The 27880-nt window shown below is 48.7% G+C and overlaps 3 protein-coding genes across 3 annotated transcripts; 1 reads left to right on the forward strand and 2 right to left on the reverse strand.

Annotated features, from left to right (window-relative positions):
- Positions 1 to 2582: 2582 nt before the first annotated feature.
- LOC117845503 (heat shock protein 90-5, chloroplastic) lies at positions 2583 to 7338 on the reverse strand. Its single transcript, XM_034726561.2, has 19 exons — positions 6854 to 7338; positions 6529 to 6602; positions 6273 to 6398; positions 6090 to 6183; positions 5904 to 5987; positions 5612 to 5755; positions 5420 to 5536; positions 5283 to 5327; positions 5117 to 5197; positions 4848 to 4952; positions 4629 to 4769; positions 4443 to 4535; positions 4263 to 4340; positions 3889 to 4143; positions 3701 to 3803; positions 3440 to 3614; positions 3250 to 3355; positions 3048 to 3137; positions 2583 to 2970 (listed from the first exon to the last, which is right to left on the reverse strand). The coding sequence occupies exons 1-19, from the start codon at positions 7091 to 7093 to the stop codon at positions 2767 to 2769; spliced, it is 2355 nt and encodes a 784-aa protein (XP_034582452.1). The 5' UTR covers positions 7094 to 7338; the 3' UTR covers positions 2583 to 2766.
- A 2205-nt stretch (positions 7339 to 9543) lies between these two features.
- Positions 9544 to 11131, forward strand: LOC117845740 (uncharacterized). The gene is made up of 4 exons (XM_034726807.2): positions 9544 to 9855; positions 9996 to 10131; positions 10520 to 10566; positions 10681 to 11131. The coding sequence occupies exons 1-4, from the start codon at positions 9778 to 9780 to the stop codon at positions 10855 to 10857; spliced, it is 438 nt and encodes a 145-aa protein (XP_034582698.1). The 5' UTR covers positions 9544 to 9777; the 3' UTR covers positions 10858 to 11131.
- Positions 11132 to 14939: 3808 nt separating this feature from the next.
- Positions 14940 to 19192, reverse strand: LOC117843928 (phosphatidylinositol 4-kinase gamma 7). Its single transcript, XM_034724690.2, has 2 exons — positions 18951 to 19192; positions 14940 to 17493 (listed from the first exon to the last, which is right to left on the reverse strand). The coding sequence occupies exon 2, from the start codon at positions 17294 to 17296 to the stop codon at positions 15338 to 15340; it is 1959 nt and encodes a 652-aa protein (XP_034580581.1). The 5' UTR covers positions 17297 to 17493; positions 18951 to 19192; the 3' UTR covers positions 14940 to 15337.
- Between the last annotated feature and the right edge of the window lie 8688 nt (positions 19193 to 27880).

Genomic DNA, 27880 nt, shown 5'->3' on the forward strand with positions numbered 1-27880 from the left:
CTAATGTATATTGCTTCTAGAATTCACAAAACAGGTGATAGTGTGTGCATATAAATAACAGACAATTTACCTTGGATAAACTAACATTGTTATCTTAGGAGATCAATTAGTTTTTGAAGTAAATGTTGACATTGTCACATAATATAGCTAAATTGTCAATGTAGATAGTTTGTTCATGAAAATTTATATATAAAATTTTGGTACTAATGGATCATGATAATTTTATTCTATTTAATAAAATGGATAGGGTTATATGCTGACCTAAACTTTGCATCGTGTTTATCATGTATGTGTGATCTATCGCAAGGATACGTGGTACTTTGTGTCATTTATTGAACTCACGCATGTCTATTCGTGGATTATATGAGAAGAAGACGTCTTTGTTCTGATACCATAATGTATTTGCCTTGCATTAGTCAAGCCAAACGTTTAAGAGCCGTGATCCCGCTCTGCTACTAATCAAGATTGAAACAAAGCTCCATGGTGACCACAAACTAAAATTTGATAGTGTCAATGATGTTGTCCTATATGAGCATGATCATGTCAAATCTATTGACCATGTCCATGGTCACGACAGCTGTAAAGACACCCATCGAGGCAGCTGATGCCGGTAGTCTTTGCTGGCCATAAGTTCTGGTATCGTATACTTAAAAACTAGAATGTTTCTTAAATGATCAGCACTGATTCTTCCATTGCATCAGAATCCTACATTGATTCGATTGTATGATTGTACTTCAATTCAAAATTACAAGATTGTGATAGTCATATGTGTACTATCGTCAGCATTCGGTTTACAACTTGCATATATATATATATATATATATATATATATATATATATATATAATGATCAAGGAGATCAAGGATAAAGCAAATCTACGAAGTGCAACGGGCTATGAGGATAAACAATATTATTTCAAATAATATTGTAATAGGCTTTTTTATTTGATTTTGCTTCATGTTGTTGGGAGTTCGAAGCTACTTCTCCACCCACGTCAACCTCTTTGAGCATGTCTTGCTCGGCAGCCTAACATCAACATTTGTTTAAGTAAGTCTCCCTCGACTATACCTTTCTTTTCCAAGTCTTTGGGAAAGGGGAGGAACTTGCATAGCAACTGTGCTAATGGTTTTTCATATCATTCATTTTTAAATTTTAAAAGAGAATTAGTTACAATTGGAAATAAACTTTTTGTATCTTCATCTATGGATCATTTACTCATATTTAATCAATCAAAAAACTTCAATCCAAAATTATGCTTCACAACTCTGTACTCAAAATCGAATTTGTGTTTTTGGATGCAAGTCATTTAGTCTTTAGATCCTAATTGCAAGAATTCTCTCACGCTATTGAGACGAAAAGAAAGTACTAATTGAGCTTAGCTGGTAAGATTCCTTGTGGTTCCTTGTGGTAGAACCTACCCACACGAGTTTGAGTCCTCTGCTCATTACGAGTGTTTGTATTTTTTTAGATTTATTATATAATTTAACCAGCGTTATTCTTTTAATGGTTAGCATGGTTAGCGATGTGACCGTCGACTTCGTTAATCTTACCGGCTCCCTCTCGAAGGTGATAAGGATAATATTATTATGTACATGTATGCATAGAGGTGAGCGAGCGTCACGGCTTCAAAATTAGGTGTATATATAGATAACCGAATAATGCCGTATGTGAAAAAAATCCATAAAAGCAAACGGTAGAGTTTGAATACTTCCTTGATCCATACACATTTAGCAACTCTCAAGTAGCTAAAGCAAAACTACAATTGATTCAACGAGGAGTTGTTTGAAAACTAGAGATTATACATTCCATCAACAATATGCAAGAAACCCCTCTCGATAAATGTAGTCAATCAGTCATTCAATTGATCTCGTGCTATTTCTTAGCTTCTTCACAGAATTCATAACCATAAATGATCTTTAAACTAGAGGACAACAAGAATTGAAATTCAGCATGGGTGGTTCTCTCGCAGCTACGGTAGGAAGACTAATGATGCGATGATGGCTCTGTGCCCTTTTGTGGTTCTATGCGCATGCAGATGGGGCTCCTATGCAGTTGCGGCTCTGCAGTTCGGCTTACTGACATGTGATCCCAGATCCACGCGTTAAGAACTCAATTGCAGAATAATACTAAAACAGTACTTTAGAGGGTCCACTTTCGCACATGCATGCGTTATCGAGCCAGCACCAGGTAGTCCAGCCCAACACAGAGGGTGAGCACTTTTTGAGCAGGCTATTTCTTTTGTTTTAAGCTCAAATGTACGCAATATGGCCCAAATACGAAAATACATATACAGATGCATGTTACTACTACTCCGTCCATCCTAAATAACAAATCATTATACGATTCCAATAATATACGATTCCAAATATAGCTAATAAATAAATAGGGGCAATTAAGATCATTTTACATGTCCTAAATTCTTTAAGGGCAATCGAGATCATATCCTAAAATTCTTAGTCTTAGGTTAGACTTATGTTTTAGGATGGAGGGAGTATAATTTTTGATCAAAATTATTGGAAGTACATCCATGTTCATCAGCTGGGTCCACCCTTGTGTGCGTGAATGTATGTGACCGCTCGAGATGACACGAAAAAAAGGGCTCTTGAACGCACGATGTGCAACACATTTCGTTGGACGACTATAGCCTACAAAATTTTATCTTCGCAGCACAACCCGAACCATTCGTAAACCTGGCTCTGGTTCATACTTCTATGCTGTGCTCATACACCTTCAAGGCATAATCCTTGCCTGCAGCTGCAGAACTCCCTAATCCTTCCACGGATCGCTCTCGGTCCTCACTTCAGAGGGTTCAACCACCTCTGTCACGGCACCTTCAGAAGAATCAACCTCAACGCTGGCTTCGCTAGAGGTAGCTTCAGCGTCCTCCGTATCTGACCTTCCCCATCTCCCACCAAGGGCCATGGTCATCATCTCGTAGATCTTGCCTCCCAACTCCGCTGGACTTTCAGGCTGGATAAAAGAAGTAAAAGATCACGTCTACGGTCATATTTATCATCCTAACAAGTACATAGGTTTGTTGCACTTACAGTATACCCGCTGGAGATCAGGGCAGCCTCATATAACAACTCAACAGCCCTCTTGGCTTCAGTACTTTCGGGCTCATTTTTGCAAGCAGCCTGTGAAAGTTTGTGATATACAAATGAATTTTACACATTGAAGTATGAAGCATCACAAAAGAACAAACTAGGTAGTAAAATTTTAACAGAGAAGACTGAAGGAAAATCTTACTCTCAGATCCCTGATGATAGGATGGTCAGGATTGATTTCGAAAATTCGTCTACCTCTCATGAACTCTAAGCTTGACGTGTCGCCAAGTGTCTGTGCTTTCATGAGCCTATCAGATTTAAGAATCGCATGTTAGGAAAACAAAGTTTTAGGGTAATATTCAGGTTGTATGGGGATCTCACCAATAAATTACCTTTCCATATTGGCTGACCAACCAAATTTGCCAGATACGAGAACACATGGAGAAGAGCTGAGTCGCTTTGAGATCTGGACCTTAGCAACTTTATCACCAAGCTGCTGCTTTATCCAGTCGCATAGAAGAGTATACTCCTGCTTGCTTTCTTTTTCCTTGTCCTCATCGTCATCACCTGTACCAGCCAATATGTATCAGTTTGAGCACTGCCAAACCCAAAGAATTCATATCAAGTCATATAGCAACTAAGGTTTTACTTACCTAATTCCAAGTCCTCTTTGCTAATATCGACAAATTTCTTCTCTTTGTATGTCTGTAAATTCTGAATCGCAACCTCATCAATCGGCTCAATGAGGTAAAGAACCTACAAAAGAAGATCACTATGAGCAAAACTGTAGCACAACAAGAGGAAAACGATTATCTGTTCAATAACAAAGTTGTCCTCATACCTCAATATCTTTCTGAACCAGCTTTTCCAAGAAAGGAGCAGTCTTTGCACTCTGGAGACTATCGGTAGCAATATAATAGATTGCCTTCTGGGTTTCAGGCATGTTTTCTACATACTGATCGAGACTTATCAAATCTGTCTCATTTTTGGAAGAGTAGAACCGTAGCAATGGTGCAAGACGCTTGTGATTTCCAGTGTCCTCAATGCAACCAAGCTTCATGAACTTGCCAAAGCTCTCCCAGAATTTTTTGTAGTCCTACAGCATGAGTGACAGCAAGCTTCAACATAAATTAAATAATATAACAGCTTTTTTTCTCGAAAATAATAAGTTAACAGCTGCAGATGGAAAAGAAAAGGTTCACTCTTTGCTCATACCTCTTTGTCATCCTTCTCGGCGATCTCTTCAATCATGTCAAATGTCTTTCTAACGAGTCTCTTACGCATAATTCTGACCTGAAATATAGGGAGAATAACCATTATATTCAAACACCAACATACCCTGCATATGCCATGTTTAATCAAATACATTATATGAGAGATTTTTCCAGAACTTACTATTCTACTTTCTTGAAGGATTTCACGAGAAACATTCAGAGGGAGATCATTTGAGTCAACTACACCTTTCACAAAGCTCAAGTACCTGGGAAACTGTAGAGAATGATACATTCAGTAACCCATTCATGCCAACTGTAAGTTGTCTAATATGATGGACAGCTATAATGATACATAAAGGAAACACACCAGCTCGCCATCAAAGTCGTCTGATATGAAGACTCTTTTGACATACAGTCGGATGTTTTTGGTCTTTGGATTCATTATCTCCTCATTACTAAGGGGTGCCATTCCTGGGACATACAGGACACTTCGAAATTCCACCTCACCCTGTTTAATACACAGATCAAGTTAACATGTTTAATGCACATAAACAGAAGAAAATGTAAAGTTTGAAACCGCCCACACCTCTGTGGTGAAGTGAGTGTAAGCAAGAGGATCCAGGAACTCATTAAATGTCTTCTTGTAGAATTCATTGTACTCAGTTCTCTCAACTTCCTTTGGACTCCTCATCTGCATGGAAGAAAACAAACCAACTTCAGTCTCTCCAACAGCAAATAGAAACCTAAATCTGTGAATGTACCCATGGCGCATATTTTAAATGAATATATTAGGAATATTGAGCTTGTGGTAGGAATATTGAGATTATGGTATCACATATGTTGGCATCAGCTTACCCATATGGGCTTCGTCTCATTAGCCAATTCCCAGTCCCAGTACTTCTCAGTTATAGTTTTCTTCTTTTTCTGCTTTTCACCCTGTAACAGAAGAGGATACATGTAATACAACACTAACAGTGAGTGAATTTGAAATCAAATAAAATCATATGAGCACAGAACTAACCTCAGTAGCCTCTTCACCTTCTTTTGATTCTTCCTCCTCTTCAACCTGTTCAGATAAAGAATGTAAGTGCAAAAAAGATGGGAAAACTTCGACAATAATTGCAGCAGAAGCAAGCATTAGAATAATCATGTCATTACCTCAACCGTTCTTGATTTCTCCTGCCATGTGTATATAGGGAACGAGACAAACTGCGAGTAGTTCTTAACTAGGCCTTGAATTCTTGCAGGATCAGCAAACTCGTACTTATCATCATCCTGATGTAACAAGACAGCAATAAGAATTCTGCTAGAGGATGGATATCATATTGAACAAGTCTTAAGTTTTCTTACTCTCAAGTAAAGAGTAATTTGTGTTCCACGTGTCAGCATTTTCTCAGGATTGGTTTCTTCCTTGATAACATAAGAGCTGCTGTCAGCCTCTGCCTCCCACACATACTGCTTATCTGCCTTTGGACTTTTAGTTGACACCACAACCTGCAAGGTGACAAAGAATATGCGGAATTACTAACAAGATCTAGAAATGTTTTCAGCTTGCAAAGTGGCTGTAAGAATATTTGGAAAAACAGATTTGGAAAGTGATGCAGATTCATCAACCCAGCCATATGATCCAGATATTCCATACCTTTTCTGCAACAAGGAAAGCCGAATAGAATCCGACACCAAATTGACCAATAAGTCCATTATCTGCACCAAGATCTTTGTTCTCCTGAACAATACAGGGAAAAACAAATTATTATCAACAAAGGAGATGATAAAAGTTGATTATGGAACACAAAACTGATGTAGCTAGATGGACAAAGAAGTGCACCTTTAAAGCCTTCAAAAATTTTGAGGTGCCACTTTGCGCAATGGTTCCAAGACAATCTTTGAGTTCATCTTTAGTCATTCCAATGCCAGTATCTCTGTGAGATTCACAAAACTAGTCTGAATAACAATTCAATTACATTTGATGATTAATCTGGTGGTGGCTGCGGACTAATGAACAACTCACGTGATAGTGATTGTCCCAGCATCTTGGTCGGGTTTAATCCTTATCTCCAACTCACCACCATCAGCCAAGACCGAGGGATCGGTTACACTGAGGAACCTCAGCTTATCCAATGCGTCACTCGCATTACTGGATGACAACATAAATTTTGTTGAGATCAGATGATCAGGAGGTGTGGAAATGCAGTTTGTGAACAGCAATTCATCCTTGGTCATAATAACAGGTCAATTGAATTCTACATGTCGAGAAGATGACTAACCTTACAAGTTCACGGAGAAATACTTCCTTGTGGCTGTACAGACTGTGCACAATTAAGTCCATCAAGCGGCTAACCTGCAGTGCAAAGAGAACCGCCACATAAATACCCAAGCATTCAATTGCAAATTCTACAAAGTCAAGCAGAATTTCAATTGCAAATTCTACAAAGTAAAGCAGAATTTGACGACAGGGTTATCTTCAATGTCACGAAAGGCGAATTTAGCCATAACAAAATGCAAGAGCATGCTGCATACATCCCACAGTGACAATTCAGGCACTCCCAATCCCAAATTCCACCAAACCGGCACAATTTCCAGAACACAAACCTCAGCCTGGTACTCGAACTTCTCGCCGGCCGTCTCCTCCTCAGTGGGCTTCTCGGCGACGGCGGCGTCGCACCCTACCCGGACAATCCTCCGCCTCCCGGCTTCCCATCTCACCCCTCTCGCCGCGGCGGCCCTACCCTGCGGCACGAGCGCCGCCCGCGGCAGGAGCCGGAACGACGGGCTCGGCCGCAGCGCCGCCACCGACGACGCCCCGAGGCTCCTGATCAGAACCGGCGCCATGAGGTAGAGATGGAGACCAAGGCCTCGCGGCTTGTTCCTGCGCGCGTGTGGTGGTCCGGTGTGACGCTTGGGAAGTGACGAATGGATAAGAGCTAGGGTTTATACGGAGAGACGGGGAGAGGTGCGCAGGAATGATGGGTGCTGGGTTTAAGAGGCAGGGGAGACTGCCGGAGGGCGAGGAAGGAGACGAGGCGAGGCGGGGAGCCCGGAGGCTTCTAGAATCGCGTAGGGCGCACGGGGGTGGCGTGTGGTGGGGCCGTTGCGGGCGCGCGGATGGCACGGTTGTGGTTGCGCACGGGGCTGCGGCGGGGGCGCCGTCGGATGAGGCGCCTCGACGGCGGGATGGCACGGTTGTGGGCCGAATACTGACTGGGCCCATGACGTCACACGGCTTTTGGGCTCTACGCGAGTTGCAGCCCGATAACAGTGAGGTGCCCACCGGCATTGGGAGCCCATCCAGCAGCCCGGCAAGACACTTTTCTTCTTTCTCGAGATGGCCCAGGCTCAAAAAACACCTGCCAGATCCGCACATTTCCACTGACCTGGCCCAGGCCGCTCGCACGGCCGAAGCCTTCGGCGCGCCAATAGGCCAGTAGGTGCTTCTTCACTCACACGGCCTCAACAACATGCAGCCTGTTCGGTAGTGCTGGCTGCACAGCTGCAGCGCTGCTGCTGCTAACGTAACGGGCCGATGGTCGCGAACCCGTGTCCCCGTACGCCGCCGGGTGCCGACACAGGTGCTGCCGCACTCCCGCCCGCCGTGTAGAGGTCGTGTGCTGCCTGCGTCCCGTCAAATGAAACAGAAAGAATGAGAGAGAAAGAAAGAAACGGCCGCGCGCGGCGCGCGCAGCACGCCCTCGACTCGACTCCTCCCACCCCGTTCCGCCGCGCCGCCGCAGAACCGGACTCGCCCCCGACCTGCCGGCTGCCACGTGAGCACCGCCGCCGGACAACGGACGCGAACGGTCAGGCTTCACAGTTCACACGTCCCAGCCGCCGTTCTTTGCCTGCCTAGCGCCCTAGCCCCACGTCCTCTTCCTTTCAGGCTCCAGCGGTCGCCGACCGTTCCTGACAACGAACGAGACCGTGCGCGCATCATGGGGGAATGCACTCACGTGCTCCGGACGGGATTGCCTGGCGCTCAAGTACATTTGGAGCCGGACTCCGAGCGACACGAACAGAGGACAAGCTCAGAAGCAGGCCAGCACACAACGGTGGCCTGGCCACTTGTGATTGTATTGTACGTTCATGCCGGCGCCTCTCAAACCCTCCGCACGATTATTTCAAAAAAAAAAACTCCGCACGATAATTCCAGCTGCCGCGCCCGCCCGTGCGGCTCTGAGTCAAAGATCTGAGACGCCAGAGCTGAGTCAGGCGTTGGAGTCTGGAGCAGCAGCTAGCGCCGAGCCACTGTCATGTGGGTCCCGTCTAACGACCGGCCCCATGTTCAGCGTCTCGGGCTGGGAGACCATGCACCGTCGGGGAACTAACCCTTGCCTGATCTCTCGCGCCCATTTTTAATCCGGCCAGCACGACGCAGTTGGCTCCAGATCTTTGACCGGCCGGGGGGAGCGCTGAGGCTGAGCTGAGATCAAAACAAAACAAGCATTAGGCCCTAAAAGATTACTGCTTACTAGGGCCACGAATCTTGACTGTCACGTAACGTGGCCTCACACCACTTGGGTAACCTCAAACTAAACCTCCCCGATCAGCTTTAATAATCCATCTCTCACTCTGTCGACTCACTCGCCACTTGGACGGTTGGACCTCCAGATCAGTCACGCTGCAACCTGCAAGGGGTGGCCCAGCCTCGGTCGAACCAATGGCGCGGCGCCACGTCGAAACGGACACGGACGTAAATAAAGTGGCCGTTTTTGTTTAACTCCGTGTCGTGCAAGCAATTAAGCGCAGATCTTGGTGTTGATTAGCGCCCGCCCGCAGCACAGTGCCGGATCTGTGAAGGAATCCGAGACCGTAGCTAGTGATCTCCCTGCACGCGCCCAAAAAAAAAAAGTACCAAGTACTATAAAGACAACAGGGGTGGATCTCACGCGACGTAACTGCCGATGTTCACTGCTCCCCATGGACGCGAGGTTCGTCGATCCGAAGACACCGCAGGACGACGCGTTCGGATCGGCAGGCGCCTCAATGCAAGGGAAATTGGAGCCCGGGACGGTCGGCCCGAGTGGCCGGCCGCGGCCGGTGCGCCGTGCGAGCACCGGAGCCGCCCGGAGATCGGTTGAATTGGGCTGGCCAGGGGCCAGCCGATCGAACAGCTCCCGGCCTCAGGTTTTGACATCCTCCATGTGCAGTCCAACCAGCGCGCGAGGACCACCGCATCGGTGAGCGGGCGCGAGACAAGCCGGGGATTAAGAAAAAAAACGGGAAAGGCGCACGACGCGACCAGGGACAGTTTGGTTTTCTAGAGGGGGCGTGTCAGGCGGCGATTTGAATACGCAGCGCCTCGCTTTGACTAGCGTTGGAGTCTCAGCTCTTGAGTTGAGATCACTGTGGGTTCAGTTCAGTTCAAGTTCCTCTGCAGCTGCGAGCCACTGGCTCCTGACTCCTTATAAAACCCTGCACCTGCCACCTAAACCTCTCCTTTCCTTTGATTCTGGTTCTGAATCAGCAGCTCCGTGCAAGTTGTAGAGCTGCCGAACAAGGGGGGTGGTGTGTGTGGCAAGATGAGGTGCGCAGCTGTTCTTCTGGCGCTTCTGCTCTCCCTGTCTGCGCTATCTGCCTCCACTGCTGAAGCACACGAGGTTAGTAAGTACAGTTTTGCAGGTACCTTCAGTTCATATGGAAGTCGTACACTTTGGTGTAGTGTTAGTGTATTGATAGTGGTAAATGGTAATCTACTGCTCGCTGTAAATTTCTGAAATTGTTTTCATGAAAAATGCAGGAACGATTGGACGACGATGCGGTATTGTTAAGCGGTCGGAGATGGTTGAGAGGAAGGAGAATAATCGCAGCTACTGGGCATGGAGATGCTGGCAAGAAAGATGAGGTGGTGGAAGGAAAGGGAGCCAAGAGCACAGGTGCAAACGCTGTCCCTGTCCATGAAGAGGAGAAAACTGTAGAGGTTACCGTTGTCGGGTTGAGTGGTGAGAGTCCTGGGCGTGGGAGCGGCGGCAAGCACAGATTTGCCGGCCTCGTGCCGTTCAGTGCCGATTACCGCACTCCGAGAACTCACCCACCAAGGAATAACTGAAAGTAAAGCAGGCAAATACCTCTCCTTGGTTTTCTAGCCTCTGATAAGCGATATCTTCCGACTAATCACCTAGAGTAGTTTTCTAGCACTGCTCATTGCGTAGTCAAGTGTACCTGCAGCTTTTTTGAATGCAAATCACCAGTAGGTATAGACGTATAGCATGAACGTTTGAGGATTGAGCAATGGTCTGAAACGCACCATTTCTGTTGTTGCAGGAGCAGATCAAGAAGCAGACGCACCTGCTGAAGCTGTACATGATTCGGTAAGTGCATTGGTCTATCAATTCAGCGTCTCATATGCCTTTCTGCGGCACACATTTGCTTACCAGTTACCACTGCCTGCTGTGTTTGCTTATATTCCTGCAATCTGCTTTCAGGGTAAAAGGAGCAAGGGATCAGCAACTCATGCCATGTTTCAAGCACCAAGGCAAGGAGATACGGCCGCAGTGATCCCCGAGGTCCTCGGCATGGATTACAACTACAAGCTGGATGCCCGTCACCACCGACCCATCAACAACGACGCTCCGCTGGAGGATATTGCCAAGAAGCCCTAGGTATTGTGAATATCCTGGAGCATGAGAGAAGCTGGGTCCTCTTGCTTTACAGATACATCTAACCACAATAGCCATTAGCTAATGGTTAGCTTAGCTAGTTAGGAACTCGCTCTCCAAGCCACGTGTAGCCCGTTCTTGGCACTCATGGAACAATCTGAGGTCACTGGAATGGTCAGTTTTGGTTGTAATGTGCTTGTATGGAGAGCATCTGTAATTTCTCACCAGCATTTCTGAAGTTGCAGACAATAGAGACTGATGCTGATCCTTCAGGTAATCACTAATCAGGTTGCAGCATGTGTGCAAACAGCCATGAAGTCATGAAATTCTGTCCTGTGACGGGAGTTGTTTCGGCCCTCTTGGGCCGATGAAAACATTAAACATGTCATGCTTCGGCCCATTACCTGTAAGATGGCCTAGGTTGGGGTTTGTGCTTCGGCCCATAAAGAACACTGCCAGCCTGTTGTTTGTAATGTTGGTGATGAACACCGCCAGACTTATCTCTGATGTAGAAATCCTCCAGAACTTAAGCACCCTAAAAGTTATCGCAAAGTTGAGGTAACAATGCGTTAGAAAACAAAGGAATCTTATATTATTACTCTGGAAACTTTTCAATTAGAATCAAACAAATTCATTTGAAGGTTGTAAATTCTGCCAGGTATATAAACAGTTTGAAGAGTAGTTTGTTACAGCAATAAGTTATAAAGCTAGTCAAACGAATAAAGTTCTCAAGAAATCTCGTATCCATTTTATGATGTTCACAACTTCATAATTTTATCAGCAGGTTTGTATGCAGCAACTGTTTCAGATTACAATTGCAGCTGCGCACAAAGTGCTACTTCTTCTGAGAGCAGAGTTACAAGGCAGAAACACTGAAACAGCTACCAGATCTTCTGGTGCTACCAACCAGTCACAATCCCAGAGTTTTTTAATAAAGGGAAAAAAGGCTATGACATTTATCTGTAAAACAAGATAATATCCAAAGGGCAGGTACTTATTAATTTTAGAAAATGGCTGTGACAATCCGGGGTTAAAAAACCATGTGTTTCTGAAGAGTGATGGCCTGATGGGTAGCATTTCAGTTATAACACTGAATTTCGGCACCCCATTCAAATGATGTTCATCAGCAGCTAGTACTTAAAAGATCGGTTCATATACTTTGGTTCAGCTAATAAACCAGCAGTGCCATAGGAAAGACCAGAGTTATTTCTTCAAAAAAAAAAAATCTGAGTTACATTCCATCATCCTCAACATCTCCGATCACACTTCCAGATATCTCGTCAGCCGGGAGAGAAGATTTGGCATCACCGCGGACTACGTCAAGGCGATCCGCTCTCGCCCATGCTGTTCATATTGGTGATGGACGTGCTAAATAGGCTGTTTGGAGCTGCCAGTGAGCAGGAGCTGCTCCAGCCGATGGGACACCCTGCAGTCAAGTATCAGTGCAGCATGTACGCGGATGACGTGATCCTCTTCGCCTCGCCCACGGTACAGGAGGCCCAAACAATTGCCAGAGTCATATCCATCTTCGGCAGAGCCTCAGGGCTGGTAACAAATCTGTCCAAATGCTCCATCACACCAATCTTCGGAGTAGAGGGAATGCTGCCAGCAATACAAGCAGTCCTACCATGCCAAATCAGCCAATTCCCAATCACTTACCTGGGAGCACCGCTATCAACCACTGCCATTCCCAAGGGACAGATAAGGCCGCTGGTGGAGAAGATTGCCAAGAGATTGCCAACTTGGAAAGGACCGCTCATGCCAAAGAGTGGACGGCTTACACTCACCAAATCGGTACTCTCTACGGTGCCGATCTACTTGCTCATGGCCGACCAATTGCCAGCTTGGGCGATTGAGGAGAGCGATAGGATACGACGGAAGTTCTTCTGGGCCGGCCAAGATGTATCGGTGCGGGGCAAATGCCTAGTGGCATGGACCACTGTTTGCCTTCCGACAACACAGGGAGGACTTGGGGTTCTGGATCTCAAGCTGGCAGGCTACGTGCTGCGGACACGCTGGTTATGGCTGCAACGTACTGACCCGGACAGAGCTTGGGCTGCACTGCAATTCAAAATTGAGCCGGAAGTCAAAGCACTCTTTGAAGCATCCGTAACAGTCCATGTGGGAAACGGAGAACGCACGCTGTTCTGGACAGACAACTGGATGAATGGCCAGTCTGTATGTGATATGGCGCCGACGCTGACGGCACTTGTGCGGCCGAACATCAAGAAAAGGAGAACAGTGGCGCAGGCGATGGCGAACAGACAGTGGGTGCGCGACATAACGGGCGGACTGTCGTAGAAGCTTTGGTCGAGTGCCTGCATCTGTGGGACACATTGGAAGCAGTTCAGCTGCACACGGAGCAGGAAGATGCAGTTCGATGGCGGTGGACAGCTGACGGCCAATACACAGCCAAATCAGCGTATCAGATGCTCCACAAGGGGCGAACAAGTCTACAAGGAGCAGAACTCATATGGAAGACCTGGGCGCCGTTGCGTGTGAAGCTGTTCCTCTGGCTAGCATGTCGACGGCGCATCTTAACGGCAGACAGGAGGAGGCGACGGGGACTGGAGGCGCACGACACCTGCTTCATGTGTGACCAATCCAACGAAACAGCAGACCACCTGCTGGTCTCCTGTTCAGTGGCAAAGGAGGTATGGTGGCTCGCGTTCTCCTGGGCACAGTGCCAATGCAGCTTCACAGGACCAGAGATGACGATCCAAGACTGGTGGGAGCATCCAGGACCGAAGTGCCTGCCGTGCGGCGCGCTGTAAAACTTTAAACCCATCTGTGCAGATCTCCTACGTATTCGAGAAAAAATGTGCAGTAAATATATTAGGACGCACAAAATTTTTTTGGCAAAGTTCATCAAATTTGAATTTTGTATCTTGCGCATCAGAGCAGCTACCCGATGTTGTTCGCCAGTCCGTGGCGTCTCGCCGGTCTCCGCACAGTCCACGCCAACATGCATCCGCTCGACCGCTCAGCAGGAAACAAACAGGTTCTCCTAGCGAGTACCAAGGCCAGCCCCAAGCCCCCAACTAGAGCTGCCGGCTGCGGGTCCTGCGGCGATGCTTCCGAATCTTTGGACTGCTCGCCTAGTCGCCTGCCCGCCCAATGGCAGCCATAGCGAACCGGACCACGCGAGCTTTTGCACTTTGGGTCCCATGCCGCCGCCGGGATAAGGCTGCGTGACAGCCAGGCCAATGATAGCTGCGGCCGGTCTCACTCTCTCTCCCTCGCTGTCACTCAAGCCGCTCCCTGCTCAGCGTCGCGGCGGAGCGGCGTACGCGTCCGTCCATCCATCGGCCCATCGGCAAGCGACGGCGACGGGGCGGGACACCTGTCGCCGTTGGGTTCGGCAGATGGCGCCGCCGGCGATGGACGTCGTCTTCCTCCCACCAGACCGGACTGACCGGTTACTCTTCTCTTGATCGGCGGCGACTCATAGTTTCATCCCATCTCTGCCGTGTGGAAAAAGTGCATGCGCTTTGTCTGGCCCTGAGGCGGACTGGCCACCTAACCTGACGGGAATAAAAGGGTTAAGAGGTCACTTATGTTATGGATAACAACAACACCACCGGTGACGGAGACGAGACACGCAACGACACCCCCCGGAGCCCACAGTCCGCAGGCATGCTGCTGGCGAAATCAGGAACAGCAACAGCCCCGGACTCAACTCCTCCAGGCGCTGACGTCGCAGCAGGAAACTGAGTCAAAATATTGGCTCTTTTCGCGACAAGATATTACAGGATATTATTGCACGAAAAAAATTATCCCAACTAGCAGTCAAAACAATGCGTGCTAATAAACCATATCTGGAGGTGAGATCGACATGGAAGGAACGGATGAGCCCCCACACCGATGCAATCAACCAATCATGCAAACCACGAAGTACGCGCGGCACATGGGATTGGAAAGATCTGTGGGCATTCTTTGACGCTTTCTGAAGCAAGTTCCAGATCGTTCCTTCCAAGTACAAGGCTATCAGCGTTGGTATTTTTTTAACACGTCCAGCACACAAGCTCCAAAGCAGAGGAACAAACATACAGTACAGCCAGAAAACTACAGATAGAGACAGCAGGTGGTATTTATGCATATATCTATAGCGATATCATAGTTCATATCAAGGTAAGCGTCTTCCAAAATGGTACAGCGGCAAAGCCGAAACGCAAGGCGATGCCAGCACACTCACCACCATCAGGTAACGGCCGAGATCGAGCCCCGGTGTTGCGAGGTAGGAGTACTATATACATACAAAGAAGAAAAGAACAACGCATCCCATATGTCAAACACTATGCACAAAACACACCATTCTCCTGGCAAAGATCATCTCATGTAAGGACGGTCTTATTCTCGAACCACCTCTACCGGCTCCATACACCTAAGAGCATATAGTACCTGCTGCAACCTGCAACTGCTGCTGCTGCACACCAGAGCTCGACGAACTACATTACCTCGGTAGCTTTTTCTTCTACTACTTTCAAAACTGGCAAGACGTGCCCAGCCTCGGCATCTGACGCGGGCCACCACCAGTAGTGTGCTTCCGGGCACGGAAGGCGTTGGGGAGCAGCTCCTGGAACATGTCGAGGAATGCACTCCACTCTCTAGGGCCCATGTCCGACACCTTCACAAAACTGGCGCTGGGCGGGAGCAGCTCATTGGCGCTCCTGCTCCCGGACTGATGCTCACTAGCTTTGCCGCTGTAGTTAGTTTTACTCACTTTACCCTTTGGAACACCTGTATGGTAGGCTTTAGATTTCGCAACGAAACCAAGCCGCTTCATGGACGAGGATAGCTTCAAGACAGAAGAAATCTTCTGGGGTAATGCACTGGTGAAGGCATCAGCATCCTCCTTGGTAGTGTAGGTGTTATCCTCGTCCTCGTTCTCATCTTCCTCATCACACTCATCTAACTTGGACAGTGGATTCCTGGAACTTGCCTTCATGCTCCCAAAGTTGCTGAAAGCTGGTAGTTCAAAGGCATCCGAATCATCCTCACTGTCAAGAGGGAACTGGGTGAAGTCATCATCGTCATCTTCAACTCCGGCTTCATCAGGAAGAAAGAACTCTCTTTCCTCAACCCACTTCCTTGCTTCCATGCAGAGAATCTCAAGCTCACTTGGCTCCTCTTCTTTTCCAGTGAACTGCCTGCTCATCATCTCTCCAATCTCGGACAGGCAGAGGCCAAATGCTGCAGCTTCCTTGAGAAATATTGTTGACAGCACCAGCACTCTAATGCATGCCTCACGTATCATGGGTAGCTCCATGCGGAGCATTTCAGCATCTTTTACAGGATCAAGTCTTGCAATGTAATCAAGCTCCTCCTCAGAGAAAGGAACAGATGCCTGCGGCCAGTGGATCCACTCAAAGTAAGGGTCTTCTAGGCATTCTGGCAGACAAAGACCATGATCAATAGGAATGAGTTCCGTCTGCTCTCCAAAATTGTCAACCCCAGGGCCAAGCTTCCTCACCAGAAGATTTCCAGCATGCCTATCAGTGTTGAAGATTCTAATGTCAAGTATGCCAATCCTATGCACTGCAGATACAGGGAAGCTTGACGTCCCATGGTCGCTAGCATCAAAATCATGAGGAATGAACTGCTGCAGTGATGCAATCTTGCTCACAGCCTCTGACTTGTTGCAGAAGATTTTGCTTTTGCAGCCAACACAGTCATTCACATTGAACACTGTGTGTGTTATCTTGACCAGCATGGTGGGAGGAACATTGGCAAAGTGATCATAATCAAGCAGGTAAGCAGCAACCTCTCGGAACCCTGTCTCGCCAACCCTCACAGATCTTTTGAGGCCTGGCTGTCCCAGTGCCTTCCCCACAAAACCTTTTGGGTTGTTCGGGGCAAATGGTTCCTCATCAGTTGGCTTGACAATTGCAACACGCTCTCCCCAGATGTTCTTGAAGTAGTAAGCACCACCCATCCCACTGTTAACAGCTACTGGGTCGACACCATTCCTTATGGCTTTGATGACATCCTTAGCAAGCTGCTTCATCCGAGAGGAAGGGCTTGAACAGCCAAGGATTTCAATGGGCCCGCTCCGGTCTCGCTGCCAAACATCCTTTCCAGTAGGGGAGAGGCAAGGTGTGGAATTGCTTCGGTGAATCTGATTCCTTTTGAGAAGCAAAGGTGAGTCATTGCGAATGCTGGTAAGATCATTATTCAGAACCAGATCACCAAAGGTCAGCGAGCTCTCATCAGTGGGCACATTGAGGGCTATCTGCAGCTTCTTTTTCACAGCTTGCACATTTTCACCCCTCTCCAACTCAATGCCAAGGACAGAACCATTGTCAGTTTGGACAAAGACTCTCTTCCAGCTCAGTTGCCTCCCCTCAGTTCTGCTACCTCCAGGATATTCACTGCTGAAGCTCCGATCCAGGACTGCCACAGCCATCTGTGTCTGAACAGGACAGTCCAAGTCCCTGGACATAGAAGAGCTGAAAGGAGTAGCCTTTATCTGCTAGCTCCTCTCGTGCACTCCACCAGAGAAGCAAGCAGATGGGCAGCAAGGGAGAGGACAAACTCTTGCAATTTGAAGCCAGTAGCCTTGGAGAAGAGAAGGCGTTTTTCACCACCTCTGCATCAACTGGAAGCTGGGTATCACTGAACCATCGATTGATATATATCCTGAGAGCAAAAAAAGAGAAAAATGAATACTCAAGATATTGCACAAAACAAGCTTCCATATATTGATAAATGTAAGACTCCAGGCAAAGATAGGAAATATACAACAGTAGCAGAATAAACTTCGACACAGATAGATTAACAAGCATGTAACAAACTAATAGAGCCTCTCAATTACTTCCTAAACAATATTCTTTGTATCATGTGGTTTGAGGAATCAGTTGTAATTGTACTTGTACCAGTCTTTCATAGCAGGGTAAAGGTAGCATGGTTTCACAAATTTATAACATACGTATAAACCACAGTTGTTGAACAGACCAGGTAGTACAGATTATATGGAGAATAGTAGAAACCTTGCATCTGGGTTTCAAGTTTCTTAACAGGAACATATTGATCAGTATTTTTGACAATGACCATGAGAACATTAGCTAGAATGACGGTGAACTTAGATCCCAATCTCAGGCAGGCAGAAGACATGAATCGAGTGGCATTTAACATCTCATATAGTCATATATAAGCAAGCAACCGTACCCCCTGTCTTATTGTTCACAAAATGAAAGGAACGAACCTTTTTTTATTTTCTCTTAGCAAAATGAAACTTAGAACATTTCTCCCCCTTTTATTTACAGAAGGTGATTGTAGATCATGAGAATCGCGTTACAGGAACAAGGAGATGCTCCTATTGTAGGTGTATAAGACAAACCAGTTATTAAGAGGAAATAGCGAGTACCTAAAATGAACTCAGACACTACAGGTGTAGGCAGATTTAAGTTGCATGAAAGCAGAAATGAACTAACATGAATCAATGGTAGCAAGCTTTGTAAGAAATCCCCAGTTCAATTGATTACTCCACAAAATACTCGGAACAAATCGATTTCCCCATGCAGCTAAAAAAACAGAGTTTAAACGGGACAAATTCCCCTTCGCTGACCGGATCAAATCATTCAAATAGCTCCCACGCTTTCACAGCAGCGGGAAACACAAATCCAAATACTGTCTGAAATCTACACACTCGATTAACCCGACAAATAATCTATTATACAGCTTTTAAGAGACAAACTACGCATAGATCCTACACGTTTGTTCAGGGATTTGTTCGCCCCAAATCTCACACTTCCAATTCAATAACACCAGAAAATCACAAAGCCAACATTTCCAAAAGAACAACAACAAAACTCACGAAGCCAGCCTCATGACTATTCTGAAATCCAGTACCCTTTTGAGACGATAGAAACTTTTGAGAACAACAACAAAACTCACGATAGAAACTTTTGAGACGACGCTGGCGCGCTCGATCGACACGAGAAGAAGCAACACTAAATCACTCACAGTCGCAGGTGCTCATTTCGATCAAACACCTCCGCAAAATCCGAAAAATTCCCAAGCCCGCACTAGCCCCACGCCCCCGCCCGCCGCGGCTCCCGTCCAAGCACAGGCTGAGGAGTGAGGTGGGGACTCACCGGCGGGACCGATCTGGGCACTCGCGGGCAAGGAACGGCCAGAGCGCCGCCTCCCTCCTCCTGCGTCGCCGGAGATCCGACGTCCGGTCGCGTCGCCGGCGCAGATCCGGCGGCCGGACGGTGCGCCGTACGCGTCCCACGGGGGCGCGATTTGTGTGCTTTTTTCCTCTCTTTGTGTGATTTGTCCTTTTCCCTCCGGGCTCAACTCGTCGTAGACCCAAGAGACGGGTTAATGAGATAACCGCGGTTAACGTGACCCCATCTCGCCTTCTTATAGACACGCACATTCTCGGATGGGTCCCTCCAAGTTTCGGTATTTTCATAGAGCTGCACTAATTGAGACCTTCTGTCTTCTGGAATCGCGACAAAAATTGCGACCCGCAGAATTTGGTGGTATGGTACTACGACACATCCCTAGCTCCCTTGTGCAAGTTGGGTGCATGAATTGCACACGACAAGATTGAGGAGGTTAGCTAGTTAGATAGAGCTTGCATACTTCACAGGAAGAAATGAAAATATTATAAATTTGACTCTGGAAACTATATAAAGTGAGTTAAGGATGCGTAGTCTTTTAGTTGTTTTACCTCAATCCACCATGTATTCTTGGTTGTTTTTGAACTATGGTGCCTTTAAACTTTACCAATTTGTTAAGATCACTTATGGAAATAATTTGAGTTGACACCACTTTATAGAGTTTCTTTGAACCATGGCCAAAAGTAACACAATTTATACTGCCCGTGTATTCATGCACAGCTAACTGAACAATTGCTTAGCTCCTAAAATGAAAACAACTAATAAGTTGTGAGCCGTAGCCCCAGTAGGAGCAGTTAGTACAGTCATATTTAAAGTGTAGCAAGCTATCATGCTATGTTTAAAGTGTAGCAAGCTATCATGCTTTTAGGAGCCGAACTAGTTGGTAACAACTTTGCTTATTAAAAGATTAAGAGCCAAAGTGTTAATGAAGTACCGCGCATGACATATTTTGTCTGGAATCAACAGAGTAGACAGCCTTGCATGCATTGCTTTTGAGTAATACTATTAGACCAGTCTCAGTAGAGATTTCATCAAGAATTTTGTGACCATTTTAAATAATAAGCCACATTAACAATTTTGCTAACGTGACAAGGTCATTACAAGGAGAGAGGAAATGGAGTTTCATCATATGTGAGATGAGTTTCATCACTATAAAATCTACAGTTACCAAGTTTTCAACCTTGATAACTGTACCATAAAACTATACACTGAGACTGACCTACAAGCACTCCTATTCTACGAACGATTAGTCAGCATTTTTATTATATCTCGTGAAAACCACTAATTATAGGGGTCATAAGAAAAATTTATGATGCCAAGTCCCTGTCCAGAAAAAGAAAATATGGCTGTACTTTTGTGCAAAACAAGCCCTGATACTTCCATGCGCCGAGCGCACACAGACAGACAGGAAATTAATTTCTCGAGAACATAAAAAAAAACAGAGGGAGAAAAAGGACAGCAGAAGTGAATTCTAACGAGCCATCAATCCGTCTGTTTGCTTTGGGATCGGAAGGCTCTAGAATCCCAAGTACGCCGGCCTCCACATGGCGCCTGGCGACAGCGCGGTGAGCGCACCGGGGGCGGGGCCCGCGTGGCAGCGGCCGCGTCCGGGCGCCGGCCGCTCACCCGCGGTGCGCGGTGAGACCGAGCCGCGCCGCGTCCCCCACGCGCGAGAGCCCCGGGCGCTGCCGGCGCGGGGGCGGCAGCGCAGGGGGCGGTCCAGTGGTAGTGGCGCGCGGCCATCGAGGAGGAGGGAAGGAGGCAGGAAAAAATCTGGCCGCGCCCCCTCCCGCGTGCGGGGCCCGTTGCTGCGGCTCCCTGCCACGCAACAGAGGGCTTTGAGGCTCGTCGTTCGTCAATGTCCATGGTCGTGGTCCGTCCGTGAGGCTTTTGACGTGTGTTTGTGGCTGAAATTGACCGGGCGGGGCAGTCTAAAAAGTTACGCAGATTAGTGATAAAATTGGCATTTTGCTATAAATGCGACTTTATAGATTTTCGTTTGTATTTGTGAATTATTGTCTAAATATTGACTAATTAGGCTCAAAAGATTCATCTCGCAAAGTACAACAAAATTGTGCAATTAGTTTTTGATTTCGTCTACATTTAGTACTCCATGCATGTACCGCAAGTTTGATGTGATGGGAAATCTTCTTTTTACATAGTGTCAAAGTTAGGAGTTGGGGGTGAAGTAAACAAGGACCTAGCATATTTGGCGTAAATTTGGTGCAAACATCGTCAGATGATGCTAACGATTTGTTAAACTTTTTGCGTGTTTTCGTGGGTTCTATCTGAGCTGTCTACCTCCAATCTAATCAATTTGAAGCTCGAAAGTCTAGCGGCACGAGCACTTGACCACCTGAGTCATATTTTGAACAAGTACGCACCTACTACCTGATTGGCGCTCCACCGTCAAGACACAGTGATGTTTAGTGGAGTGATTTTGACTGTATATTTCTGTCATGGTCAGCTGTTTTCTCAGTCTGGGCTGTCCATTTCTACCTGATGCATATGCAGCCATGCAGACGCAGAGACCACGGCACCTGTTCAAACTCGAGCGTTGACACCCGGCGATGTGGGTAACACGATTGGGCGACTACTTCACAGAATTGGCACGTACAAAGCGATCTTATTGTAGTTTACTGATTAGCAACGCCATGCAGTCAGAAAAAATGGAAGTCAAGATATTGATACGTGCCTATTTTTGCCAAAAAAAATAGATGCATACCATATAGGTGCAGAAATATATTTTGGAGTAAAGAAAACAAAGTTCTCTGTTCCTACACCTAGAGAGCAGAGAACGTGCATGTCTGTCCGTGAAAGATGAGACAGAATTACCTGCTCGATCATTAGGCTTAGGCCTAGAGAATCAATTGGCAGTGAAGGAAGCAGTGCTAGCTAGCCAGGCACTAACAAACATATAATTGACCGGCAGAGAGGAGTGCCCCACTCCACTGCCACCAAAGCGACATCTTTGAACCAGAAATTAAGGTTAGATATATCGTTCCAAATCAAATACAGTACACTCCTCTTTAAAATAAGATAGAATTGTCGAGGAAAAAAGGGATGGTAAGATTTTCCCAACAATTTAATTAATGTCTGTTATAAGCTGGTATAAAAAAATTCAGAAAAAATAAGCTGGTACAGATGGATACGGCCTGCCGGCCGCTGTAATGACAAGTTAAGATACATTCCGATTCGCTATACATCAACATGGCACTCTCTGTATGTAACTTCCACCGGCCGTCAGCCATGGCAGAAGATTGTAAACAGTTCAGCACCGGTGGACGCTGGATGCCACCTGCTCGTAATGTGTATGTACTCCCTCCATCATAAATTCCTATTCATTTTAACTTTTCTAGATATATAATTTTTAACATATACCTAGATATATATTATATCTAAAATCAATAACTTTAGAAAAAATTTGGGATTGGGGAGTGGCTCCGAGGCAGGAAGCAAAGGATCCTGACGGGTCGACAGGAGGCAAGGAACCAATGCACGCGGCGGGCCATAAAGTCGCCGCGCACACGTCCTCACGCCCCGGTTCTGAGTTCTGACCGGCCCTGTAGAGGCCAATTAACCCCTGGGCCAGCAGTTCACGCTCCCGCACCGCTACAGGCGACGCAGGAGTACGCACGGTGGCTGTACGACTCCGGAGTAGTAGAGTAGTAAAGTCCACTGCACGCATCGATCATCAGACGTTAAATTAACGCCCCCCGTCCTGCGCCCACTCCTCTCTCCAACCACACATGCCGGATGCCGCCAGATTCTACTTGCACCCCAAACAAAAATTACGCTTACGTGGATGGATTACGCTGACACCGGATCCGATCGCGCGGCCTCAGTAAACAAAAATATCCTGCAGGGCTCGCGCTAACCTCGCCGGGGGCCCAGGCTTTTACGCAACAGCTCACCGTTTGGTGCGGTTCGTTATCCCCTCGCCCAGGCAAATTGCTTTGCTCCGCGTCCACGGACCGATCGGCAATTCGGCAGGCAGGCAGCGGGCACGGCGGGAAGCAAGCAAGCGAAGCGGCCGGACGGACGGGCGCGGCGTCGTGCGCGCATGTGCCGGGGGGACGAGGACGACGACGTGCCGGCTAACCTTGAGTGGGAGTGCACGGTACGACTTACGAGCGGGTACTCATGGCTAGGCGAGCGAGACCGAGCCGAGGTGCAGCGCGCTGGCTGGCCTGCGGCATCGGCCGGCACGGCACGCATAGCTAGTAGTACTAGCTGCCTGTCCCGTGCGTACGGGGTGCGAGGACACGGAAGGTTCGCGAGACCGCGAGGTGGCGGGGCGCTACTGCGTGCGCCCCGTCGCGGCCGTGATGCCGGGGGGCTAGGCAGCGGGCGGGGCGCCTGGTGGCGGGGGATCTCGTATCGTTTGGTGCCGTGCGGGAGGGGGCGACGCGACGCGCGCATGTGCCGCGCCAGTGCCCGCGTTGGAAGCAAGGGATAGGGTAGGAGTTTCCTAGCTAGGCTGGGGTTGAGCGACTACAGAGGAGTGTCATTTACAGTCACCTAAGCTGTGCCTGACGAACAATCCGCCCCATTGAGCGCATTTACACGCTGCGACACCAAGTAGCTACCGCGTACTTACAAGTGCGCCCTGACGCGCGCCCTGAATCCCGTAGCTACCGCTCGTTGTCCGTCCGTCTCTCGGCCGGTGGTGTCTCTACGGAGTACGTTGGCCGGTGCGTACACTGACTCACTGTGAGCGAGCGCGTCTTTATTTTCCACGCACCAAGTGTACGCTACGCACTGACCGCGTGTTTAAATGTACCGGGACCAGCCAGTCATCATGTTCCCCCGGCGCCCAACTGCGCTGCGAGTCCGCGACAGCCGCACGGTGCGCAATGCCGGCTTGCTTGGTTGGAGGTCTGAGCAACCGATAAAAACTGCTGTATGAGAGTTGCTTGTAAATTTAGAGATCTGCCTGATCAGATCCGTTTGGTTGGAAGTATGTGTCTGAGAGTACTAATAAGAGAAAAAGGATATATCATTAATGTATTTGTAATACCTATATATAATTATGATTAACATTATTCTTTTTTATTGATTTAATAAGGTTTTTAAAAAACTTATTTGAAAAAATATCCAATATTTTGTGTCCAATTTTTTTTGTGCGCGGCGATCGGGCACTAGTGCCCGGGGCCAGGCTCTGACCCAGTGCTCGGATCTCCTCGAAGCTCTTTCCGCCGGCATACCCCCTGCAGATCGCCTCAAAGTCCAGGTCGAGATAGTGGGTCGCCACCGATGTCAGCACCCCCAACATCTCGTGGAACACACCGTCGGAGATAAGCATTTTGACCGTGTCCAGGACCCCCGCAAGCTAGACGTCAGGTCTGCCGGTACTCGGGCCCGACCCGAGCACCTCAGTCACCACCACCTGCGCCATGTCGCGGAGCTGATTGAGCTCATCCACGAGAGCGGACCGCTCTGCTAGTGACCGGGCCAACGCCTCTGCGTTCTTAGTGACCGTTGCCTGGGTCATCCTCAACTCCCCCTCCAGGATTGCACAGGAGACCAAGTCAGCAGAAGGCAAAAAAGGGGTACAAACCCGCCTCAAACTCTCAGGACAGCAGGACTTACTTTCCATTGCAACAACAACTGTGACGCGTCCCTCCTCCGACCACTGCAGCTCCTGCCGAAGAAAGGCATTCCTCTCCCCCAGCTCTTGACTGGCGCTCTCGAGGATGATTTGCCCCTCTTCTAGCTGGATCACCCTCTTTTGTAGCCGAGCGGCCTCTTGCTCGGCATGCGCAGGAGTCGCTTGCTCTACCCCCAGGGCCTTCTGCGCCGTAGTGAGCTCCTGTTCGGCAGCGATCGCCCGTTCGACCGCTCATCACACCACTTCTTGATGCTCCCGAGCCGCCACCACGGCCTCCGCCAGGCGAGACTCCATCGCGGCAAGCTCCCGCTCGGCGCCGGTCGCACGTGCCGCCTGGTCCTGGGACTCGCGACGGGCAGTCTCCAGCTTGCGAGCAAGATCACCAAACTGCCGCAACGCCGCCGTGTCCCGTTCCTGACGATCGTGCTCCTCTCGGAGGAACCAGAACTTACAGGTCGCTATCATCTCCAGGCTCTGCAGAAATAAGGGCAGGCGCGCTAAGGCAACCGGTTGGATGAACAAAAGACCAGGGGCGAAGTCAGGATTGCAGAAGGCTTACCTCCCCGATGTGCGGCAGGCCAATGGACATGGCTCGGTTGGCAAGGCCAGCTTCATCCAGAACCTCCTTCAACTTCGCCACAACGGAAGTAAGGCCCAATCGCACCGATTGTCTGCCGCTCCCGAGTAGGTCCCAGAGTTCCCGCTCCCCCCCATCGCGGAGCACGAACCGAGCCTTCCCCAGCCCACCCGGCTGAGGCCACACCAGGTCGTGAGCCGCCTCCGACCCACTTGAAGATTTGGCCGCCACCCAGGTGACCTCCCCTCCGATGGAAGGAAGGACCACCACCAGGATGTCACGGCCCGCCAACAACGGCTCTTCCTCCGCTCCAGTCGCCTCCAACACGCCACCCTCGGGCGGGCTCGGGAGGATACTTGCCCAAGCATGGCCCTTGGCCAGCTCGGGGGACATTGGAACCTCTGTTGCTCCATCGGTGGTCTCGAGCCCAGCTTCACCGCCCCCCTCCAAATCCGACCAAAAGGGCGAGCCGACGTCATGCGCCCCTCCTCCGGGTGATACAGGCACCACAGGTTCCCTCCTCACCTCCTCCATGACCGGTAGGGGAGGGATTGCCACGGTTACCACCACAGCAGATTCCGCCGTCACCACGGGACTCGCCGTCGCCGCAGGGGACGCCGTCATCGCCGCCGCTGGCGCAAGTGCGGCTGACAAGGGGGGAGGATGAGCCCCATCAACGAGGATCGAGCCGACTCCAGCACGGTCCTCCCATCGCTCGCCATGACCCGCCGCAGGTTAGGCGCCCACTCCGCGTGTACAGGAGGCGGCGCGATGACCAGGGGAGTCGATGACGGATCACTGCAGAAGAAGGTATGGGAGTGAGAAAAATAGAACCTATTGACACTGTTTTTTGACATGTGTCAAAACTGGTGTCAAAAGAAGCAAAGATGCTGATTCATGACACAAGGGCAACGGCTAGTGAAAACAGCCGATAGAGTCACAGAGGTGTCAGCCGATGAAGGGTGACGGGGACCCAGCCGATGCGAGCAAGAGGATTCCAGTCGATCGAAGATATTGGGGTTCGATCGTTAAAAGGCAAGAGAGTCTTGATCGGCGAAGATATTGCAAGACAATGGATATAGAATTGGTCGAGGGAGGCCAAATTCATTTCTAACTCTTGTACGAGTCATTTTATTTAGACAAGTTTGTTTCTTTAGTTACAGATATTGTATTGCGTCGTAATCGACTAGGACTAGGAGTCTTGAGTTTAGGATATAAATACAGATCTTGCAAGGTCTGAAAAACATGTACACACAAACAAACAAATCTACTTTATTCGTAATTTACTTTCAAGTCAGCGACTTCGCAAAAGTTCTCTTTTTCTTCATGAGTTCTTCCAAGCTAGCAGGGCTGCATCATCTTAATCTCCGGCTGGATTGTAAGTTCCGCGTTTATCGAGTAATTTTTAGGCTTTAACTTCCGGTGCATCGCTCTTGTTTCGTCTCAATTTATTCATCAAGTTATTGATATTTGCTAGATCTGCAAGTTTATTTGTTTAAATCTTATTGCTTTAGCTTTTATCATCATTATCCAGCTTGGAATAGATTCCGATCGGCTTCTTATCCTGTTTTTCAATCAAGAATTGTTCTATAGCCAATTAGATCTGTTTCAAGTGTTGTTCGTGTAGCATTATTTAGGTTGCATTTCAACAATTCCTTTGCATTGATTACGCGTACATCAGCTGACCTAACCGATCGTCTTTTTCATGTATCGGCTACCCAACCGTTACAATCTCCTGGAGCTAATCGGAACACCAGCCGATTCGCTCTCGAGTTTAACGTTTTCTTTGCCCTTGTCAATTAGCAGGTTAAATTGATTGGCACGCCTTGGATCGAGAGGGCTACAACCTGTACTTGAGCGAAGCAGATCTCTCAGGTTTCGTGTGTTAGTACGCGAAGGTCACCACCTGATTTTTGCATTAACAGAACCCGAAGTATTCACGCGAGTGAGAAGAACTGCAATCACGTACATGATCGGAGGAACTAGGAAGTCCATCGGATCAGAAGCCGTCGGGGGCTGCCACCGGCTTGCTCCAGGAGGACCAAGGGAGAGGGCATCCCAGCCTGTGGCAGATCCATTGGAGCGGCATGCGAGGCATCCCTTTGCCGAGGACCAAGCATGTCTGCCGATTCGTGGGCACCGTCGAGCCCCACACCGAGGGTTGCAACACCGATGGCACCTCCGGACGGCGTGGCGGCGACCGCGCCCGCGTCGCCTCCCGCTCGCGGGCGGAGTGGCGGCGACCGCGCCCGCGTCGCCTCCCGCTCGCGGGCGGCATCCCCATCCGCAGCGCGCTTCCTCGACTCGGGGGCACCAAAAGGTCCCTCCGCGCCGCGCGCTCGGCCAGAGGGTGTAGCAGCGGGCCCGTGGCGCCCAGTCAAAATCACAGCAACGCTCTCGCTGGTCTCGTCCCCCGAAGAGTTCGAGACGTAGGGGTCGGAAGACTCGAGCTCCGTCCCTACCGCCGACGGGCTCTCGCCACCACGCAGCCGCCGGCTGATTTCTCACTGCCTCGCCTCCTGCCTCTGGGCCTTCACAGCTTTCTTCTTTTTCCTCTCATCCGCAGCCGTCCTCTGGGCCACCTGACGTGCCACGCCCTGTGGCCCCTTTGGGAGGCTCGTCGGGACTTGTAACGCTCGAGCCCCTACAATGTGAATGGCTCAAAATCGGTTGGAAGGACTGGATGAAGGGGAAGCATGCTGCAAGGAG

Source organism: Setaria viridis, chromosome 2 (assembly GCF_005286985.2).
Source record: "Setaria viridis chromosome 2, Setaria_viridis_v4.0, whole genome shotgun sequence".
Classification (NCBI taxonomy): domain Eukaryota; kingdom Viridiplantae; phylum Streptophyta; class Magnoliopsida; order Poales; family Poaceae; genus Setaria; species Setaria viridis.